The following is a 22,870-nucleotide window of genomic DNA, read 5'->3' as shown; positions in this document are numbered from 1 at the left end:
GAGAAGAGGTGCACAGAGTCGCACTTCTCCTTGATGAAGTCTTTTCGGTACTTCATGAACTCCTTCAGCGTCACCATGGGGTCTTCATCGATGTTGAACTTGTTGTCGGCTGACCATGTTTCCATGGCAACCAGCACAATACGGGTGTTAAGCTGCTCCTTGAAAATCTGGAGAATTTAAGTAAATTTAAAACAGGGAGTTATCTCTAAAATGTCGTACCTTGTGTAACTGAAAGTGTCAAACAACAAACAAACCAATGACAAGGCCCGATCAATATCAAAACTGACTGGCGTGCTTCAAATTCATTAACATCCTCAGCTGTTCTTTGCAACAGCACCCGTCAAAGAGTCAGTATGATCAATATGATCCTGCCACCAGACAGCAGCACATTGCAGGCGGCTAGACGGAGTCAACAAGAGTAACAGTCTGAAGGACGGAGAGGGAGCAAACTGGATGGCAAATAATGCTGTTTGCTTTCATCAGGTGGAAATCTATCAGGGAACAGAGGCAGGCAAATGCCAGAGAGGAGATCAAGAGCAAAGCCTCTTTGTTTAAGCTGAATGCCAATAGTCTCAAGACAAAGCTGACAGAGCAGAGAGGAAGCGGTCAGTGACATGTACATGGTTCAATCCAAGGCCCATCCAACCCCACCCATCTGCACCACCTCTGTTTGTGCACTTTAAGAGCTACTCTAGCCTAGTTTGTGCTGCTCTGCATTCTAGTCACAGAGCTGAGATTCTTTGAGGAATCCAGAAGGTCTCTTAACAACACTTAATACCATTCAGAAGATATTTCCAGAATCCTTAAAGTCTCTTCCAGCCATCGGGATGAAAAGCTATTCCATCTGTTACATTACAAAAAAAGACTTTTGACTCCGTTTCCTAAACTGAACATATATACTGGCAAGAAGTTACATATCTTTGCTCAATTTGCACAACATGATGCAAAATTTCAAACTGCTGCCATCAGTCAAAATGTTGTATTGATGTGTTCATACAAAATAATGTTTTGCTTGTGGTTTACAGAGAGAGGAAGGACATATGTCACTCTCAGCTAACTGGATTAGACAGTTTGCTGGTTAAAAATCATCTTTTCTTGTGCAGATGATGGAATATTTTTTTCATCCACATGGTTGGACAAACAACATTTTGTGTTGTTAAACAACTTTCTGGGTTTTTTAAATGATCCCCTGTTTTGAATTTTTCAGAAAAAAAGTGAAGGTCATACATATGTATGGACAAGCCAATCAATTGAAAGGTAATGTACTATTTGCTTTACAGTGCATGCTAATTGTTTTGGGAATATTACACAGGTATGATACATAACATGCTGTAACTTAACAGCTGAATGAGTACAGCATCTAACAGTATCCATGGTGACAGAAGTTTCCTGCAGGTGAGAACTTTGACGATTCATTTTCTAAACAAGGACACAGTTTACTGATAATAAACTCTTACTCTTATTAATTTTGTCAGTATATTTACAACTGCTGTAATCTTTACCATCTGATGCCTTTGTGAATGTGGCCTCAATGCCGTGGCAGCAGGGCGCACACTGGGAAAAAAGGCAACTATACTCGTATGTGAAAATCAATGTGCACTTCCCAAATAGAGTCCGCTTCATATGATCCTCTTCAAGGGCACGACAAAAAGCATGACCTTTCTCCAGCCTCACCAGCCTATCAGCTTTCAGTCATGACCCCGTGGCAGGTTAGATTTCAGTGGCACAGCAGACAGATGTGACTACAAATAATGAATCATTCAAACATCTGCCTCCGTATTGTTGAGATGCCACTGTTGTTTCAGTCCTCTGAAACCTGGAAACTCATGACTGGCTGGTTAATGGCTGCTCACAGCACATTATGGGCCAGGAGAGGCTTTAAATGTACAGAGTGAGGTTGGTTAAATGAGAAATCAGTGCAATGTGCGCTTAGCTCTAATACCTGGGAGTGCTTGCGGCAAGCTTTCCAAGAAGGGGATCAATACAATTCTTACCATGTCAGCCATATTGACCACTGACTTAGCATAGTTATTTGTGTGCCCAACGGAAAGCCGATGCTTCTTGTACTGAAGATACAGACAGAGAGAGGGACACAGAGGGATGGAGAGGAAACAGTTAAAAGCAGGATTCATAATCTGGAACAAATTCTTTTTAAGACATTTAAATGTATGAAAGGAGCCAGTGTCTCTGAGGATCAAAACAGTCAGTTTCATGCACAATAAAGGTCATATTTGGAGCTGACTCTTGGCCCACCCAGCATTCATTACTGAGATCTGATCACTTTAAACAATAAGTCTTCTTCTAAAACTTTTTCACTATCAACAAATCCCTTGAAAAGACCAAAAACAAAAATTAGTTCTATTTCAAGTATCAACTATGTGTGTCAACCATGCTCAATGACAATAAAGGCAATCTTTATCTAGAATCTATGTAGCCAAAGCTTGGTCTGACGTATTGCTCTTGTGTCATAGGAAATGTTTTTATATTTTTTAAAAATAAAACTACACATGTATGACCATGACAGGGTGAGGACATTTGGGACGTATTGAGAGGTAGAATAACACATTGTTAGTTTTTGGTTTTTGTCTTTTCATGGGATCTAAAAAATATGGAATAATGCCAGCCTTATATTTTAATTCTACATGTGTGTGATATAATGGACTGATCTGTTTGAGCAAGACAGCAACAACAACCAGCATGTACGATTCCACAAATTCATAAAGAAAACATTTCAAAAAATGTAATTTACATACCAAATATGTGCTTCTATGAGGGATACAGTGTTAAAAGCTTACCATTAGATGGTCATTGATCACCATCAACTCGATGTACTTGGTCTCATCCTCTACACTTCGTGTCACATGTGAAGCCTGAGAAGAAACAACACAGTATGCCAGTTTTCTCATAAAAACATGAAACATTTCTCAGTCCTCAACTGGGACTTTTTAACATCAAGGATGATTTCAGAACAGCACACACAGCAAACACAAAGATCAACTCATGTCTCATGCGTCACCAGGAAAAGAGAAAAAAGAAACGATGAATCGATAAGGATGAACTTTGCAAAGCTAAACCATGTTTGTCTGTTTTCCAAATTCCAAATAAAGATGAGAGCAGCCCTGAGGACTGAGAGACAGACAGCTGCAGACGTCTGACTGTGTCTGAGAAACAGCCTCTACTCTCAAGGTGAATATTTCATGAAAAAGAAGAAAAAGACTGAGGGGTGGAGAGCTATTGTGTGGCAGGAGAACGAGAAGAGAGTGATCTCCCTTCAGCTTTGCAAATTAACAGAAAACATAAAGGCAGGGAACAAAGAGATCAGGTGTGGACTAACAGCATCCAGAGCAGAATTACCTATCTGTCTTACAAGGACTCAAAACAAACGTGCACATCATAAAATCAGCAAGTCAACGTGGAGTCATACCTGTCTCTTTGTTCTCCTGTGCACAACCTTTGACCCGGGGAATGGAGGGCTGGGAAAGGGTGGCTCTGGAAGATCACCTAAAAGAAAAAGACACATTCACTGCAGTCACTATTCATGTACACTACCTATCCAAAACAGTCAAGCACCTTTTAGTATTAACACAAATACATGAAAAGTAATTTCAATACTTTTTTACTAAATATCAATCATACATTAAATTCCTCCTCAGGTCTCCAGTCATCATCTTACCATTGAGGAGATCATTAAATCCCTCTTGCCCTGCAGATTTATAGATCATGTGAACGCGGACCCCTCCCTGAAAGACACAAAAAGAGAAATTCAATCACAGATAAGAGTCTGTTTTACCGGAGATAAAGTATCTGAAAATTACAATATATGTCCATGCTGCTTGTTTGATTCTGTTTCATCTGTATTGTTGACCAGGATGTTGATTGGGCGGACTCTTCTCTTTCTTAATACTGCACTCATACACACACCTGAGAACCTGAGTACCTGAGAGAATCATCAGACAAATAAATGGACAGATGCACATGATATCACATGGACACTATGAAAACAAACATTAGAGGTTTTGAATAGAATATTGATTGACCTCTGCTGCGTTACAAAATACTTGCTGCTACTGTATTTGAACAACAAAATCAGAGCAACTTATATCTTTTGCAAACTACAGTTTCTAACATATTTTATATAATATTTGTATCTATTCTCTTGTGCTACTTTTTCTTACCTCACTACTTCTAAATAATTTCTTAACCGACTTTTAATTTGCAGTTTGTAGGTCATTATTTCATCTCTATGAATTTAATGCATCGTGTCTGTGTAAGGAATCATTTCAGGAAAAACTATTAGATAGCAGTGATCAAGGATATCGACAACGCATGCGTGAACGACCTGTGAGACAACGCTGAGGGCTCAAACTAGTCAGGATATCCTGTTTACGCTGTCATCTACTGTACCTCAGTGAAAAGGCTCTGGGTTGGGGTATGCTAGTTTCAAATGTATAAAGGAGGACAAGTCTGAGATGCGACTCCCATCGATGTAAACGCGAGTGAACTTCGGGAAATATAAGGTATGGTAGTCTGTGTTTAATGTAGTTGTAGTGTATGATGATGAAATTGAGGAATTCGGGACGCAACAGGTTGTTGTTAATGCTAACTTTGTAGCCATCAGCTAGCTAGGTGGCTAATGTAACGAAGTATCGTTAGCGTTAATGTTAACTCACGGTTAGTCAACACTTTCGTACCACACGTCTTGTTCATATTTTGCCGCTATATTTTTGTTTTCGAGGCATGTAACCATAAAAAGTTTCTGTGTTTTACCGATAAGACAACGGGATAGAAGAGCTATATATACACCACATTAGCTGGCTAGCTAGCAGGTGAAACTGCTCAGACAGTTAGGCCAGCTACTAACGCCATATGGCAAGCTGTTGGATATAATAGAGCTTCCTGAATACCTGTTATTCATCGGTTAAGGTGTAAACTCGGCAAAATTTCGGCATAGTATCGCGTATTTGTCATAGTCAGTGTATTGTCTGACTGTTAGAGGGATGATGCAGTCATCGTTGACCTCCGCTGCTGTATTCAATCCTGTATTACCATGATGACTGCATTGAAAGAAACAAGCAACAATACACAGCACTGAAATAAGTGTGAGTGAGGAGTGACAATAACAAAAGAAACAGACTATACAGATTACAACTGGACCAATGACAGAACTGAGGGGCCCTAACTTGAACAACCTGCTCACCTTTATGTCTATACATGATTATATAATACTACATAGGAGTTTCTCAAAGTCAAGTTTCCTCACAAGCATGGCCAGTCACTGCTGCATGCTGTCACAGAAAGAAACCCCAAGCATCTAATTCACTTGCTCATTGTTTAGCTGTACAGTCTATGTTATGTACTGCAGTATAGACACTTGCCCTGCAAGCTCAGCCCCCAGGCCATTGCCACTTTGTTTGCTAATGAAATGAGAGCATTGTTTCTCGGGGACAGCAGATATTGGGTCAACTACGCTGTGGTGAATAGAAATACAGGGGGGTTGCCCATTGCTAGGTCAGTCCGTGGCACAGTTAGCTCACTTCAATTGTAATGGGGCCATTTGGAGAAACTTGTATAACCATGCATTTTTCATATTATCTGGAGTTGTGTGAACGGAAAAATGATTTACTATAGCCAAATTCTGGCCCCATGGCTTTCCATTGCACTGACCAGCCACTTCTCTCTGTCTTGACTTCCTTTCTTCATCTGTTCAAACAGGAACTCTCCTCGTGACCTCAGTTCCGGTCAGCACCCACCATGTCGTGCCGGGACATCCACGCTACCAACGCTTTTGCCTTCATCATTGCCTTTGTGTCTGTGGGAGGGATAGCTGTGGCAGCACTAATCCCACAGTGGCGCGTAACAAGGCTTGTCACCTTCAATCGTAACGCCAAGAATATCAGCGTGTATGATGGGCTGTGGGCTAAATGTGTGAAACAGGATGGCTATTCAGGATGTTACTACTATGATTCAGAGGTATCACTTTAAGAAATTTACTGTCTTCTGCTTTTGCTTTTCACTTTTAAGTCCGAAATTGTCCTAACAGCAATCATGTCTTCTCACGTTTCCAGTGGTACTCTAAAGTGGACCAGCTGGATCTGCGGCTCCTGCAGTTCTGTCTGCCTACAGGCCTGCTGCTCGGCTCTCTGGCCTTGCTGCTGTGCATGTCAGGAATGTGTAAGACCTGCTGCTGCTCAGACAAACCTGAACCAGACATTAAGACCATCAGATTCCTGGTCAACAGTGCAGGCTGTCACCTGGTGGCAGGGATGTTCTTGTTTCTCGGCGGAGCTATTGCTCTCGCACCCTCAGTGTGGTTCCTGTTCCGCACCAAGGAGATGAACATCAGATATGACAACATTTTCTCTGACGGCTTTGCTGTGTATGTATCTATAGGCTGCTCTGGAGGACTAATGCTGGCTTCCCTGCTGATGTTCATGTGGTACTGTATGTGTAAAAAGTTGCCTTCACCCTTCTGGTTGCCCCTGCCCTCCATGCCTACCTCTCTATCGACCCAGCCCCTCACCGCCAACGGATATCCTCCTTCCCCAGTTTATGGTCCTCAGCCCTTCCCACCACAGACTTATCCTCCCACAGTGATCGACGCCCAGCCATATGTGCCTACCCAGGGCTATGCACAAAATGTCATCACCCCTGCACCACCACAGGTGTACATGTCTCAGATTTCTGCTCCAGACGGGTATGGTTCAGAGGTGGGAGGGACCCAGGCCTACAGCTACGCTCCTTCACAGAGTTACGCTCCTTCACAGAGTTACGCTCCTTCTCAGGGCTACGCATCCAGCTATGCAGGCCACCGCTACTCCTCCCGCTCACGGATGTCTGCCATAGAGATCGACATCCCCGTGCTGACACAGTAAGAGAAAACAAGCTGATATCGTCAGCACATTAAAGGCTTCTGTCCGGAACCTCCATGCAGTTCACCACTGCTTAAACTAATAGAGTATGATAGATGAAAGTTAATAATATGAAAGCTATTTACAGCACCTGGAGTGATAGTTTCAGTCAGCCAGTCAGTCAATCCAGGTCTGCAAATTACTGATTATAGAAAATGAAACCCTGAAGGTATTTTATGAAGGATGAGATTTTCTTAAAAACGAAAATCATGAAAGCGTTGATGCAAACAACACTATTTAGAGTAGTATTGTAGAAAGGGAGGAAAATTACATCATTTGCAGCCAAAACTACTGAAGGATGCCTCAACCACTTGCTTTTTCACTGTTTTACCAGATTAGGGCCACTAAACAATAGCTCCTAACTTGGTTAAGTGGCCAATGGACCAACCTACTAACTACAAGCAAATACTTTGGTATGTGGTAGCTATAAATTATTATTATTATGCTGACTAGCAGCCATAAAGCTTGTGACAGCTCGTCAGCAAAATTCTGTTTTTCTGTTACATTGCTTTATGTTTGACCCACTACATTCATACTCACATAACTTTTGCTTATGTAAAGATTAAAGTAGGGAGTTCTTCTGTATCGCTTCTGAACAAAACACTGACTGTCATCACCTTTAAATGCTGTGGTTTCGAACCACTACTTACTGACTCACCTGTTTGTGTCTGTTGTGTAACATGTTACTACATTGTTTTAATGTCACTGTGGCCTGTGAAAAGCAGCTGTCAATGTTTTTAATGCACTCATTATGTGAATACTGTGCCCGTTTACATTGCCTTTGTTCACTGACTTCGCTAGCGTTTAGAATTTTTTAACACATTACTGAATCAGTTATTGTAACATGTACTTTCATAAGTGGTTATGTAAAAAAAAAAAGTCACTAAGAACACTAAGCAAAGTGTCAGCCAAGAGTGCCATTCATCTGCACGCAACATGTCAGCTGATTGATGAGCTGGAAGTGTAATATTGTGAGGTTGTTCAGTGGTGATCATACTTGTGATTGAGCCAAATTAAACTTAGTTTAAATCTTGTCGTTTGCATGTTTTGCATAGTGAGCACTGATCAACATTTTTTCAAAGTCTAATGTGTTCATCATGTTATTCTGTACTGTTAATGTCAATGAAATGTTTTTCTACACTGTCATCTTTTTTGTTTTTATTAAAACATAAATCACAATTTAACAGTGTTTCTGTTTATGTGCTGGGGTAACAATGACAAAACCAATTTACTCACAGCTTTAAAATATGTAATATGGGTAATTACAACAAAATAGAATCACAATCTCATTTATAATGAAAGAAGTTTTGTGAGTATCTTCACCCACCAGATGTTAAACAGTAGAGACAGACTCAACTACAAACTGGGAAAGAATGAGCTCGTATCTGTTTCGGTGATGGTTTCAGCTGGTTGTGTCTCCACATTTACAGATTAATTGATAAAATGTTTGAGAAAATCAATGGCTTGTGAGGTTCTGGTTTCCCAGAAATGTATCATCATAAAATGTTTTAGTTCCTGCTGTAATCCCTTCATGATGACTTGATTTGCTGAGGGATATTAAACTTGTTCATGGACTGTGCTTTTAGGTGAATTATATGTAGAAGTTAATACATGATTCACAAGTATTATGTTTCACAGGTTCATCTACTGCATCCCAATCTCCAGTAGCTATACTAAACTACTTTTATTAGCATTTCCAATGTTTTGGATTGATAAATTGTTCTATATTCTATAAAATGTCAGAAAAGATGCAAAAAAAAATGGCCCTGACAATTAAAGCTAATTTTGCATATTTTACCATTTCTACTCAGTATAATTACTGCTTTCTAGGCAGTCTAGGTACATATGTTAATTAAAGGCAAACAATCTTCAGAAACCCTCAATACAAAAACCCAAACAGATGAATTTACAATGATGTGAAACAGACAAAAGCCCTAAACATTATATTGGAGAAGCTGCAATAAGACAGTGGATCATTTAAGTACCAATGTACTTAAATGATCAGTTATCAAAATTGTTGGCAAATTTTTGTTGCTCAATTAATCATTGCTGCACTGTAAAATATCACAATGCAAAATAATATATGCTGCTTTGCACCTTAAAAGCAACCTTGAGAATACAAAACTCAGCGACATTCGCTCTCAACTATGATCTGCTCTTTGGGTAAATGTTTAAGTTCTCACATTATAGACAGAAACCAGAGCCAATTAAGAATCGTGAGCACTCTATTAAAATAAGTCTTCTAGCACTCCGCTGTTTTGTCTTATCTTTGATGTTGTCCTGGTGGACTTAGCATTTGAATTAACAGTCACCAGACTAAATTGCAGCAGTCATAATTGGAGCCAACTCCCTCTTTGATGTGACACTTTCATGTTGACTGAGAGTTTAGCGGCAGACGATTAATAAGACCATCATTAAAAGAAGTTTATGACATGGCTGCTTTTGTGTTACGTGTAGCACGTACGCGCGGCACAATCCATCATTATCGGAGCAGTTACTCCTGAATTAACTGTTGTGATGAAGTATTTTCTTGACCAGCGTCTTCTTTGTTCCCCCGATCATCACTCTCTGCCAATCATCCCAGTTAAGGGACACACACACAGCATATAGACTCAGCAGGGAGTGTGTAGGGTTGCAGATTCAGGGTCTAAACACAGATGGCCTTCATATGCTACAAAGAGATGGGGGCGGAGCGTGGGTTGCCATGGGAGATGGTACCTCAGACGCAGGCTGCTAGCTCATGAATATAAAGCAGGGAGGGCTAACACGCTTTTCATCCCCGCTGTCTGTCTGCATGTGTAAATGAACTGGTCCAGGTTTAGTAACATGAAGATGGCTTGAGGCCACAGGGAGACCCTCTTCTTTTTAATCCTGTCAGCTCCATCTCAGTTCCCGGTTTGAGCGAGTTTAACAAATCCTCTTCTTGGCACCTAAAGCAAACACCACCACCCCCTACCCTACAACCTGCCACCACCCCCATCAACACACTTCATACTCCACCCTTCAACTCCCCACCCCCTCTTCCTCAGATACCCTCCCAGCCTCCTCTCCACGTCTTGTAACTGCAGGTCAGATCTCCGCACAGGGTCTGAGGGCTGCAGCGGCAAAAACACAGACCGGTTAGAAACATCAAAAGATGGGAGGGGAGGGGAGGGGAGGTGTGGGGATATTTTAGAGATGCCGACAGTCTAAAACCATGAGATACTTAATTTATAATGATTTAAAACAGAGAAAAGCCACAAAGCCTCACATTTAAGATGCTGGAATAAGCTAATTTCATTTTTTTGCTGCATGAAGGACGAAGTTAGTCTGTCCGCCACTTTGGTCCAGACAGAACTATCGACAACTTATTTAAGGATTGAAATGAAATTTTGTACAGACATTCACATTCCCTCAAGGATGGATTGTAGTAACTTTGGTAATTGCGTAATATTTAATCGAGTGCAATTTCACCACAATTTCACCATTCCCATCAGATGTATGTTGTGTTTAGTGCTAATTAGCAAATGTTGAACATGGTGAACATTATACCTGTTTAACATCAGAGTTTTAGCATTGTCATTGTGAGCATATTAGCATACTAATAAGGACAAAGCACTGCTGTGAATAAAGCGCAGCCTCACAGAGCAGATAGTTTGGCTGTAGACTCTTAGTCTGCGTCCCAAATACACACTTCATACTAGTTCTATGCAGCATGTACTGCAGTACATACGTATCATCAAAGTATACTGGTTTAGCAGTTGGTATAGAAAAATCTTGCAGCTAAACTTAGCACAACCGCAAAGAGAAAGCAAAATGTCTTTGTTAAGACTGATTATTTAAATTTGTTTCCAATGATCTTTCTGAGGCTGTTTAACCACCAGCCACAGTACAGTGTTAAGTATATACTAGGTTTTTTTTTTTTTTTAGCTATCAGGGGAGGCCTCTATTTCCTTTGTGCGTTGCATTGTGGGAGAATAGTGTCCATCAAAAGCACTTGCATTTAGAATACAAACTGCCTGGTTTGAGTGTAATTCATTCCGTCGCTTTCCCAGTGTGAACACACAGCATGCTAAAATCATGCTTAGAATTAGCATCTATTATCTAGTATGGAAGGACAAGATGTTAGCCTTCTTGCTTGATAAATGACTTCAGCAATTAATAGATTGGTAAAAATTGGTGATTAATTTTCTGTCAATCCCCCAATCAATTCATTAATAAATCAATTAATATAACATATATAACAATGCCTAATGCAATACTAATATTGCTTGGTCTTTTTCCTCCTTCATGGTTGAAATGTGCTGCAGCACTGAACTCATGGTCTCTGCACCATCAACAAAACACAACATTTGCCTCAGCCCTCGCTGAAAGCGAAGCGAAAGAGCTGTCGGGGTGTAGCCGCAGAGGCCCTGAGGTGCAGGTGGGGTTGGAAAGGTGTCCAAAACAACAAGAGGGCTAAACATATGGTGTTTTCTGGGTATGCAAGCCAGCATCACACATCCTCGCTCCAAGTTTTCTGCACGTACACGCTCACGCAGACACTTACACACTCAAGACGTGCAAGATTTATCAGCCACGTAGCACCCGGGTACATCACGTTCTTAGCTTGTGAACTTTAACTCTGGCGCTCTGTATTGCTCATAGCTGTCGTCTATTTGTTCAGGGGCCCATTTACATAACATGATAAGACACTTTGAGACCAGTTCAGCTGCATCAGGTGACAAGAGCAGCTTGTTCAGGACACACTTAGCTAATGTCCTGCATAACTTTTTCTGCCTTGTGAAAGAAGGGCAGATGGGATTTACCATATGGTCAACAGGAGTCATGCAGACTCTCTATCTCAACACACCCCCCATCCTGCTATGTCTTTTTTTCCATCAGTTTCAACCAGATCGAAACACTCGGAATTAGTAGTGCAGCACAGGGCACAAAGCCTCTACATTTAATAACATTTCTAATTGATAAAGAGTGATATATGGCTGTTTCAGGCTAAACAAGAACATAACCGAGGACACAACCTCAAGACACAAAGTCAAAAGCACATTATTCTGCATGTGTGTGTGTGAGTGTGTGTAAGTGTTGATACACAGGATACATAAAGAGCATTTAGGTTTTTGCAGCAGACAAATGTGTGTCTGTGACTTGCAGACCAAGCAGACTGTCAAAGAGACAAAGATACAGAGACTGAGAGTGAAATAGAGTCAGGAACACGCGGAGAGGAACCCAGAGATGCAGGGGGGGGGGGGGCAGCCAGCGTGGACCATCGCCCGCGGGGAGCAGACATCCAGAGCTCAGTGCTGACAAACTGACAGCGACTGCCGGGCTGGAGGGCAACGCTGTCCCCGCCATTGTTATGCAGCCAGGATTCCCTCACCTAACAAGCCAAAACCAACACTGCCAGTGGAGCGTGGTGCCAAATATTTTCCAAAAGCACGTCAGTACTTATGCTACCACACAGAAAATACGATATTGAAAATTTGTTTCGTCTTTTCTGTTGCCTTTTTACACAAGACTGTATATTTTTAAACGTGGCCGATTCAAGACTGAGTTTGCTATTCACACATGAAACATTTCAGTTAGCCATCTACTCGAAAATGAGGACTCAATCGGGATAAAATTCAGGCCTGTAGCATTAAAAGTTCTTCTATCTGGTGCAGTTGATTTGAAATGCTGTACATAAACATAGGGTTATGTGAATCTGTTTATAACATCATGATTGATGTCATTCTTGTCATTCTTTTGGTTTTGTATATATGCTACCGTATTGCTGTAGCAGTGTTGTGGCCATACAGACTGTGTTGCATGACATGCAAAACTAAACTGGCAGAGAATCTCTTCTAATATTTATGTGCATTTTACGTCACTGCGTCTGTGTGAATGACCAAAAAAGACCACTGAGATACTGTATCTCTGAAGACGAGTGCTGCAGCAATATTCTGAGTTAAGATCTCTCTCTCTCTCTGTCTCTCTGTCTCTCTCTCATCGCTTGAATAATTCAATCTCTCCAGAAAACGTTAGAGAGGAGTAACGGAGGCAGAGGGGAGACGAAGAAGAGGCCAGAAGAGGAGGGAGTAAATAAGAAGTGGGAGGGAAGAGAGAGCTGTGACAAAAGTAAAGTAAACCTAGTGGGCTTGAAGCATCATTGTTTCTCATTTTTATCTTATTTCATCAATCTTTCACATTCAGAATATGAGTGTTTTTCGCCTTTTTGCTCAGCTCCCCCTCCCTCTATGTACCTGTTTCCTTCTCATCCCTTTTTTCTCAGTTAACACTTTTCAGCCCAACTCTAATGTCCATCCTCTCCAAACCACTCTTTCAACACCGCTGGCACTATAGCTGTCATATGGGGAAGAATCTTAAGTAGCTCTGTGTCCACAATCAACGCTCTTGAGTGGACATACACCCTTCTGCACAAGAACACACTCACACACACACACACAAATCCCTGACCTCTTGTATCTTGTCTCCTTTCGTCCTTACTGATTAACACCAGACACACGCTTCCTCTGGACGTTTTAATTAGAAAGGACACACACACACACACACACACACACACACACACACACACACACACACACACACACACAGTGTCAGTGGCTTGTTCTTTCGCTCTCATGCTCAAGGCGTCTTTAGACAATCTCAGATCTGTCCTTTCATCCTGACCAAAATGCCTGTAATTGTTATTATCTAATTGGCTGAAGGCTTTTCTACAGGCTTTGTAATCCAGCAAATCTGTCGGTCCTGAGACCTGTGCAGCGCACTCAGGCTTCATTACAAAAAGTGTCAATGGCTGGTGTGTGATCTGTAACTGATTCTGGTTTTGTCTCAGCCTCCTCTCAGAGCAATACAAGAACAATAACTGACCCCGATATGAATCCTATAGTACCAGGAAGACTATTCTCACTGATCAGCTGCTGCACACATGGTCTTGAAGTGCAGTGATTTCCAGCCAGAGGTACAGTACACACTGCAGCTGCCAGGAGCTACATTGAAAAATTGTGGAGTAGATAAGTTAATTTGAGTTTTCATTAGTGATACTCACTAATGAAAACATCCTTATAAATATGAAATTTACAGTTCCCCCTAAATCTTACACACTGGCCCTTTAAGCATCAGAAGTAAAAGTACTCATTATGTAGAGTTTCCCATTTTAGAGTAATGTATATTATATTATTGGATTATTATTGTTATTGTATCAATTTCATGTTGCAGTTGGTAAAGGTGGGGCTCATTTTAAATAGTTTAAATACTGCTGGGTACATTGTGAATTTCCTCCAGGGATCAATTAAGTCTTATTTTAAACTATGTGTTGCATCGTTAATTTGGATCTGCAAAGTAGAGTATTTGCCTCTGAATCAAAGCAGAGTAGAAATGTAAAGTAGCAGAAAATGATACTCAAACCCTGCCTACTTGCTCACCTCTGCACAGCTAGTCATTAGCTGCTGCCCTGCGCTCAACTAATCAATTATCTGACTTAATGTTTCACCTGTCACTTAATCACAGAATCACGACTTGAGGGTGTGTGAAAAGTTGGAAGTGGAAAATGGCAGAACTTAAGAGGTGAGGGGGTTTTACAAAGCTGTTCAACCTTAGGACAAGCAGTTCTGATGGAGCATACTGACAGCTTGAACTATCCAGCGTAACAAAGGAAAGCATCACATTCTGCCAAATGTTTGGCATTTTTGCTTGATAAATGATTACAATGAGAAGTCCATTATCGAATTAGCCGCTGGTTCATTTTCTGTCCATCAACGGACCGACTTATTGGTACAGCTTTACTTTTACATAATTAATAGTGTGAAATCATATCCAGTTTAAATAATTTTTAAAGAACACATAAAACACATGAAATATGTTGGCTGGTTTTGACAAACAGCTACGTCTGATGGCCGTGTGGCGATGCGTTGGATATAAAAAGGCTGGGAACCACTGCTATAACTGATCACCTGACCATCCAAAATACAAGAGACCTGAGAGGCAGCTGGACGTGAGAAGATGGAAGAAGAGAAAATTAATAAAGCCCTCTCAGAGGAGCCGTCACCAGCTCCTACAGCCTACATGAATTTTCGTGCAGATTTGCAGAGTACTTACATCGCTGCTGCCCCGTCCTCCAGGTTCAATCATGTAGGTGTGATTGCCATCGAAAAACATTCCACTAAAAAGGAGAGAGAGAGGAGAGCACACATCAACACCTGTTTCTGTTTTATTCATCACTAAAATGGAATAATGCAGCTGAATCCAACTCCCCCTCAGCTATCAGCGTGATAGATTAGCCATTTCAGTGCTTGCTTAAGGGGGGGTTATTGTATTATTGGAGCTTTTGTCAGGATACGAACTCCAACAAGGACAGAAGCCTCTGCTGTACTGACTGCTGTATTTGGCATATGTGCAGCTTAGGAGGGGTGGAGGATAATGTGAAACAAAAGGTCATCCAATCATTTGAGAGATCCCCCCCCCCCCCCACACACACACACATCATAACGTAAAGGTCACCTGCTGTAAGGATTTCTAAGAGTTTGCACTGGTTGACCACAAGCTGCAATGACACAGACATCTTTGAAAGTGGTGCTTTTAAGCAGTAAATCGGTGCAAATCCTCCCTAATGGTCCTCTCTGATATTAACTCAAAGTCGTAAAGACTTCTTGTGCACGCTCACTCACTGTGCACCCTAAATTCAGTCATCACATGAAAGTACAAATGAAAGAGGCAACAAAACACACATAATTTTGACCAAGTGGAGATCAGTGTCTCATTTAGCTGCTGTCTCCTCGTGCCTGCCCGCCTGCGAGCGCACATGTGCGCAAAGCCGGACGTCATCCGTTAATTAACTTTATCTGAAGCTTTTAGGAGATTGGTTGGGTCAAACTGCAGAGTCAGGAGGGTAAACACTGCAGACGATCTGTCTTTCACTTCAAACTGTCTCTTTCTTTACGTCAAACACACAGAATTCACCTTCAATATACTCATCGTCCTGGTCCAACACTTACAGCAGATTATAGTCCACGGGAAGAGCCGGATAACACAGGTCAAAGCGTGTGTATAGTGCTTTTAACCTTTTTGTTCTGTCTGTGTTCCACTTAGTGTTTTGTGTTGTCTGCATTTTTTTGTATGTCCTTTCAAAAAGCTTGGTCATTATGAAATTGAAAACTGAATGAATGATTATTTTGTTATATCAGTATGGAGCAGAAAGTAACATCTAATCTTTGTACTTCCCAATAGCAACATGTAATGTTGATTTGGTATTTCTGCTATGCAGCAACTTCACAATTCTTCCACTGTTCCACTCCAGTCAGTTTCTTACTGTGAGTCATAATGGGATCCTACATGAAAACACAATTTCTGCCAAAGTTAGAACACTTTTTTATATAGCTTATAGTTAAAGCAGCTGGAATCAATAACTTCTTATATCTTTTTTTTTCAGTTCAGATCCGATACCACTGTGCACTTCATGTTCAGCACTAAGCAGCAGGCAGAAACAGTTAGCAACTAGCTGGTGGAGAATTTAGTGGCTAAAGAGCCGGGTATTAATAATAATGTTGATCCGTAACTGTTGGATGTGTAAATAAACAGGCCTTTGTTGACAGGTTTGTCATATCAACTTAAAAGTTAATGATATGTCAATGTTTTGCTTACAACTTGTTTCTGCTGCCCCCAAGTGGCCAAAAAAATCCATGATTACAGGCTTAAGATTTAAAAACTGTAAGCGGGCTTTAAAGCCACTCAACATAATTTTCCACAAGTGGAAGCCAAAATGTCCAATAGAAGCTTATTGTTATCATAGGCTCAGCATTTGAACTTGTGCGTTTCCGGTGAAATGAGAAGGCAAAGGCTGCTAATTTCTTAATCAGTGTGAGGATTTGCTAAAACAGTAGCGTGAGTCAGTGCTTAAACATCTACATCTCATGTGATGGATGAAGCTGTGAGTACTATCCCTCTGTATACAGTTAATATCCTGTTGCACTGCAGTGTAGACTTTCCGTGTGTGTGTGTATTTGTGTATGTATAAGAGAAAGCAAGACAGAGGAGAGAGCAGGATGTATATTATCGTAAATAACTGACTCAGCATAAGGGAAATACTCTCCCTCTAATGTCTAACCCCCCGACACCGCTATGCACTCCCTAAACTCCCTCCCTCTCTCTGTCTCTCTCTCACCTTTGTGTATACACACACACACACACACACACACACACACACACACACACACACTTAACTGTTACACAGGAGACACAACTGTGTCTCCTTCATATTATCGACTTATAATATTACTGCAACAAACAAAAAAATAAGCATGACAGCGGTATTGCAACATACTACACTAACATTTGAACACACGTCAAGCTTTGAATTAGCCACACTAGAAATAACAGGAAACACTTTTAACCTTGTCTGTCACATTATATTCTATTGTGTCCTACTGTTTATATGAGCCAGTACTGCAGGTGCAGCACATTATCTCAATTGGGTTTGATAAATTCATGCGCTACTTTTTATTATTTAGTAAGCGGCATTACCTAATTTGCTGTGCTGACAAACATGCGGCCACCGTCACATGAAATGTACAATCGTTATTAAAAGCCTGAGCTTAGTTTATCTTCTTCAGCAAGAATCAATCTGATTGTCGTAATTTGCTGAATTTACTTCCCGCACTGATTATTAGTTTTATTTAGCCTGACATCATGCTACAGGAAGATATATTGGATTAAATCGAGTTTTGATAAGCCGTAATGGATCAGGAGTGACTCATAATGCTTTCAGAGACAACTGCCAGGGAGAAGTACTGTAGATGAACTAGTTTTATACTGTTAACAGTGGCCAGATGTGATTTGTGTTATAAACTGTACTGCGACAAAAACTAGAACTATTACAAAGCTTTTCTATCTATCTGTCACACACCTCTGTTTTCCTTTAGTAAAATCACTGTAATTCAAAATAAAAATGCCCTGTCATTACTATTAAACATTTATTATCACACAGTCCTCGAGGGTCCAAACACTGACAAGCATGATGAATCATACCATGAATATAAGGATTTTTGTTAATGAACGAGCGTAGATCAAACTGACAAGGCGCCTCTTCTTGTATAGTTTTCCGTCCTTGATTACAGACAGGTTGCTAAAAATTCAGCTTGCTTTATCTATTTGTTTATTTTTGCAATCACTTTTTAAAGACGCCTAAACAATTAATGTAAAAATCAGCAAGTGGCAAATATACTGTATTGTGTGTTAAATGTCGGAGGTTTGGCCAGCGTTCACAGTTTTGGGAAAATACTGTTTCAGGAAATGTGTCTAAGCAACTGTGAAAAGCTGTCACGCATGCACACGTGTTATACCTCATTATTCACAGGTGCCTTTTTTTGCAAGTGTTGTGTTGTCAGCACTCACTCAGCACCACACAATATATTTTTGCCCTGCAGGATGGTCGCTCTCTCGCTTCTCTTCTCTGCGTATATAAAGTACACACGCAATCACACATAAATGCACATATACAGTGTACATGCATTCGTCCCAGCAGGCCTCGTGTCTGACCCGTCTCTCTGCCAGAGCCCTGCTTTAGAGCACAAGCTCTAAAAATACCAACGCCAGAGAAAAGAGAGAAGAGAAGACGTCTGAGCAGCACCTGTCTGAGTGAATGATAACCTGCGCAACAAAAAGCACAGAGACAGAGAAGGGCTCGCTAAAACTAATTACATTGACCTAATGGACAAATGGGAGCGAGGCCCAGGACCTGGACACACAGATGCAGCAATGCTGGCTGACAAACAGACACACATATACACATAATATGGATACTTACTGCAATCCGTGACAGGTTGAGAGAGCCACAAAGGAGTGAGGAATGTCTCTGACCTTCCCCTGATAGTAGCAGTGCTCTCCTCCCTGTGAGCAAAACACAAACGCTTACAGATTAAGATTGTACACATAGCTGCCTCCTAAAATGCATCATACACTCAGGCAAAATATGTCACTCGCAGCTTTTATTACCAATTTCCATCAGGAAATTAGTTCAGAGCGATCAATCACACAGAATTCATTTGCTAACACACTCGAGTGGAAGATGTGATCTGGTGGAGATGTGTGCATGCGCGCGTTTGTGTGGCACTTTGCACTTCGAGCTTTACCCATTCACATCCCGCCATCTGTGTGTTAACTGCTCGCCAACTTTCCTCCACCCCAACTTCTACCCACAATAGGAAGCCACAGCTTCGGCCACTCGTAAAAACGTTTTCCATCTTTGTCACCACTCTCCGTCAACCACTCTCTGTCTTCACCGTCTATCTCCATCGGTCTATATGTGTGTGCGCTTCTTCTCTCTCCGCGAGCGTAAACACACATTTATTTTCTACGGACGTGTATGATGTCTAAGTGTCTAAGTGCTCTGCAGGCCATCTCTTCCTGGTCCATTTCTCGTTGCCTAACAGCCATTAGGCAGGAAGCCGGTCTCCCTGAGGAAACGCAGCTTTTATCAGAGGATCAATTTCTGCTCTACAGTCTGATGCTGCGCACAGCAACGCACTGCTTCGTGCACTCCTTCCTCCAGCCCTCTCTGTGGACTTCATCCAAATCCTCATGGGTTTGTGTGAGGATACATGTATAGGCTTGTTGGTAAACTACATGGCCAAAAGTTCCTGAAAACCTGAACTACGGGTATTACGATAAAGTCCTTTTGGAACCTGGCTTCAGGAATTTGCTCCCATGCAGCCAAGAGAGCATGACTGAGGTCTGCCCCAATTACGGGCCTTCCAGTTCATCTGCGGGTTGGGTTTGAGGTCAGGGCTTTGTGCAGGCCAGCAAATTCTTCAACTCTAAACCATTTCTACCTGGATATTGTCATGCTGAAACAGGAAATGAGCTTCCCTGAACTGGCAAAAAAATTGGAAGCACACAGCATTTAAATATCAGTATATGCCGCAGATTTAAGATTTTCCTCACAGGAATTATGAGACATTTTGGGATATATACTTATTCAATTAGATGAGAAAATAGATACAACTCTCATGTCTGTGTGTTAAGTGTGGAGTTAGCCTCGCATAGCCAGACCTATCTCCCCCAGCGCTGTGTCAGCAAAAAACCCAATCCCAAACCACGAAAAACAAACCACAGCTGCACAATTTTACATGTGACTACATGTGTGTGGACAAGCACGGCCACATCAGTTTGATAGAGCTAATTTCCTTTAAGAGCTATCTCAGATTTACAGGAATTAGTGACAAATAGTTTACAGTTAAGGTTTTGAGAATTAATGTACAGTTGTAGTAAAAAGAGTCCCCATAAATGTATCACAATACAAATAGGTGTGATATGAAATCAACTGTATAAATTGTTATCACCGAATTATAGGAGTGAAATTAGATCAGTGATGCCGAGTTTGATTTGTTTTGGGTTTTGTTGTTGTTGCTCTTGAGTTTTACGGCTCTCTGCTCACACTCTCAGTCCCAATTATGTAACTGTGAGATATCATTTCTGTATCTGATTCTTCGAATACAGAAAACAAGCTATGAGCTGGAGGCATTTATCACACCGACCCTGGTTCTCTCTCACTCTCTATTTCCTCAATATCACATCCAAAATGGCCAGAATGGACAAATAAGACTAAAGCACAGCTAACAGGAGTGCATTATTGGTAAAATAGGAAAAAGAGATACAGCAAACAGACTGTGAGAGGAAACATATGAATGGGACAGAAGAAGTTGGACATGGGGTAGGTGAACCTAAATGGAGCTACAGATGAAGAGAGAGAGAGGTTGGGTAAAGAGACGTAGAGCGAGCATGAAATGAAGAGACAGTGAGGGCTATTTATAAGTGGTGCTGTGCTCTACTATCCCAGCGTCTCTCCTCCCCCTGTCGCCCTGAACCTTCTGCTCCACTTCTCATCAAAGCAAGAAACACCCAAAAACCCAGCGCTGTGGGTACATCCTCTGTGTGTGTGTGTGTGTGTGTGTGTGTGTGTGTGTGTGTGTGTGTTGCTAAATCAGTCCGATCTGTGATCTCCGAAGACCCATATGAGAGTAACTAATCATCTAACCTGGACATCACAATGCACAATGAAAAGGTCGAGGTCAGACAGTTGGTAAACAAGTAGGACACTCTGCCCTCTGAATGTCAGCGAAACTTTGAGCAACTAGATAATGAAGAGGAAAAAGGAAATGACACAAATATATACAATATAATATAAAAATACCATATTTTACTATTCATTACACATCAGAGGAACGAAACTTTTGCAAAAAACCTTTAGATGGACAGATGAGTAGGTGAAGACCATTGGTCGGCAGAACAAAAACAAAAGACACTATCCTCTTAGCTTGCAAACAGAAAAGTGTATTAATAAACATGTTTTGGTAGAAGGTCTTTCACCAGGTTATTTAAAAAACCTTTAAATAACCTGATGAAGATGCATGTCTGTATGTGCATACATGTTTGTTTGTGCAGGTACAGTATTCATGCTTGATGTACCACAACAATTACTTCCACCCCTACTCAACACTCATGTGTTATGGCTGGGCGATACAACAATATACCCCATGAAATAATACACATTTTTCAGCTATCAGGCATTTTGTCGTACTACATAGAGGTAATGACATATCGGGAGGAATACTAAGGCCAGCACTGCTTGATTGTATTGTTTGATCAAAATTGCTCTGACAAGGTGTTGCAAAGGTGTTAAATTCATTACATTTATCTTTTAACGGCAACAACTTCTAATGTGTACTGGTATGTTATAATATGTATAACGTTTGTCAGTTTTTAGTGTTGGAGATGCTGGCACAAATTAGCTTTTATGCTAACACTAGCAGATTTTCAATGGCATTTTTAATATGTCACTGATGATTAATATGCATCTGAGGTATTACGTTTAATGAATTGTCCAAAAACAGACATGCCTGTCCAGTTATAATACTAAACAATGTTTTAAATAGATTTTCCAGATATAATATCATGATATATATAGATGTGGCAATATAAAATTACAGATACAGTGATGGAGGATTTTATCCATACCTCCCACCTGTAAAACATTAAGTAAGCCTTATCCTTTTGTTCTTACTGACACAGAGTTCAACCTTTCCATTTACAAGCCGACAAAATTGGTGAAGGAAGATTTCCACAATCATTGTTCAGCACATTAAAAAAAACACTCATGGTTTAAACCATAATGATGCTACATAAGTCTAACATAGCAAAATTTGAGACGTTGTTAAAGAATACCAGAAAGATTTCTGCCAAATCAGGCGCTTTCTTGATATCCTCTTGGCTTCTTCGTTACTTGAATAATGGAACGTGTTCATGTGCTAAACAAGCAGTTGGGATTTGTCCTGCATTAATTGCAATAAACTAACTGTGGGCAGAAAGCCAGAAGTACTGCCACATTTATCAATATGTGGTACCTCTATTACCTATGTAGTACACGAACAGAGGGGATTCTGAGGAAGAGCAACAGCTGTTTTCTGATGGCTGACATTTTGACCTCTGCGAGTAACTGCAGAGCAACAAACAGGAGCTTGTCTTATATTAACCTTCCTGAACAGCAGCCATTAATAAAGAAGCAGAGTGCCTCTTACTCTTTCCAATATTTAAAAAGGAAAGCATGAGAATAGAATTTGCAGAGTACATTCAGGATATTCATCTACAAGGTGAATTAATCCACATGGAGAGATCGCTTTATAATAACTCCCCTAATTACGAGTGACTACATCACAGAATATGTGGTGTAATAATTTGGATCATTCTCTGTAAAGTATCTAATATCTCACTAATCTGCTGCTTAGCTGAGTAAATCCTGACCATTATAATCCCTCCCCTCTTATGTGATGTAGCACGACACCTCAGTGAATGTCCCGTAACTGAGGTCCAGATTCCAGAGGATTATCACAGCAATCTTAATTTCATGTTAGTTGAAAGTTTAGGCCACAGCCACAATTTCAATTTGGTCCTCTGAAATGCAGGCTGAGCAAAGACTGGATGGACTGATGTCTCTG

General features: G+C 40.9%; 2 protein-coding genes across 2 annotated transcripts in view; one reads left to right on the top strand and one right to left on the bottom strand.

Annotated features, from left to right (window-relative positions):
• adam22 (ADAM metallopeptidase domain 22) overlaps positions 1-22,870 on the bottom strand; it is a 57,415-nt gene that overhangs the window by 15,737 nt on the left and 18,808 nt on the right. The window contains exons 5-11 of the mRNA XM_041941548.1: positions 18,685-18,767; positions 14,982-15,045; positions 3,674-3,740; positions 3,425-3,501; positions 2,796-2,870; positions 1,995-2,066; positions 1-167 (exon numbers count right to left, since the gene is read on the bottom strand). Of these exons, the coding sequence (XP_041797482.1) occupies positions 1-167; positions 1,995-2,066; positions 2,796-2,870; positions 3,425-3,501; positions 3,674-3,740; positions 14,982-15,045; positions 18,685-18,767 (605 nt within the window). The remainder of the gene's footprint in view (positions 168-1,994; positions 2,067-2,795; positions 2,871-3,424; positions 3,502-3,673; positions 3,741-14,981; positions 15,046-18,684; positions 18,768-22,870) is intronic.
• On the top strand, positions 4,384-8,092 carry cldn12 (claudin 12). The gene is made up of 3 exons (XM_041941549.1): positions 4,384-4,517; positions 5,713-5,970; positions 6,066-8,092. The coding sequence occupies exons 2-3, from the start codon at positions 5,752-5,754 to the stop codon at positions 6,870-6,872; spliced, it is 1,026 nt and encodes a 341-aa protein (XP_041797483.1). The 5' UTR covers positions 4,384-4,517; positions 5,713-5,751; the 3' UTR covers positions 6,873-8,092.

The sequence above is a fragment of the Chelmon rostratus genome, chromosome 8 (assembly GCF_017976325.1).
Source record: "Chelmon rostratus isolate fCheRos1 chromosome 8, fCheRos1.pri, whole genome shotgun sequence".
NCBI lineage: Eukaryota > Metazoa > Chordata > Actinopteri > Chaetodontiformes > Chaetodontidae > Chelmon > Chelmon rostratus.
This window is presented reverse-complemented; position numbering and strand designations above follow the sequence as displayed.

Coding starts and splice junctions, on each gene's coding strand:
- cldn12 (XM_041941549.1), top strand. CDS start 5,752: ATGTCGTGCCGGGACATCCACGCTACCAACGCTTTTGCCTTCATCATT. Junction 5,971..6,065: donor GTTACTACTATGATTCAGAG/GTATCACTTTAA, acceptor TCACGTTTCCAG/TGGTACTCTAAAGTGGACCA.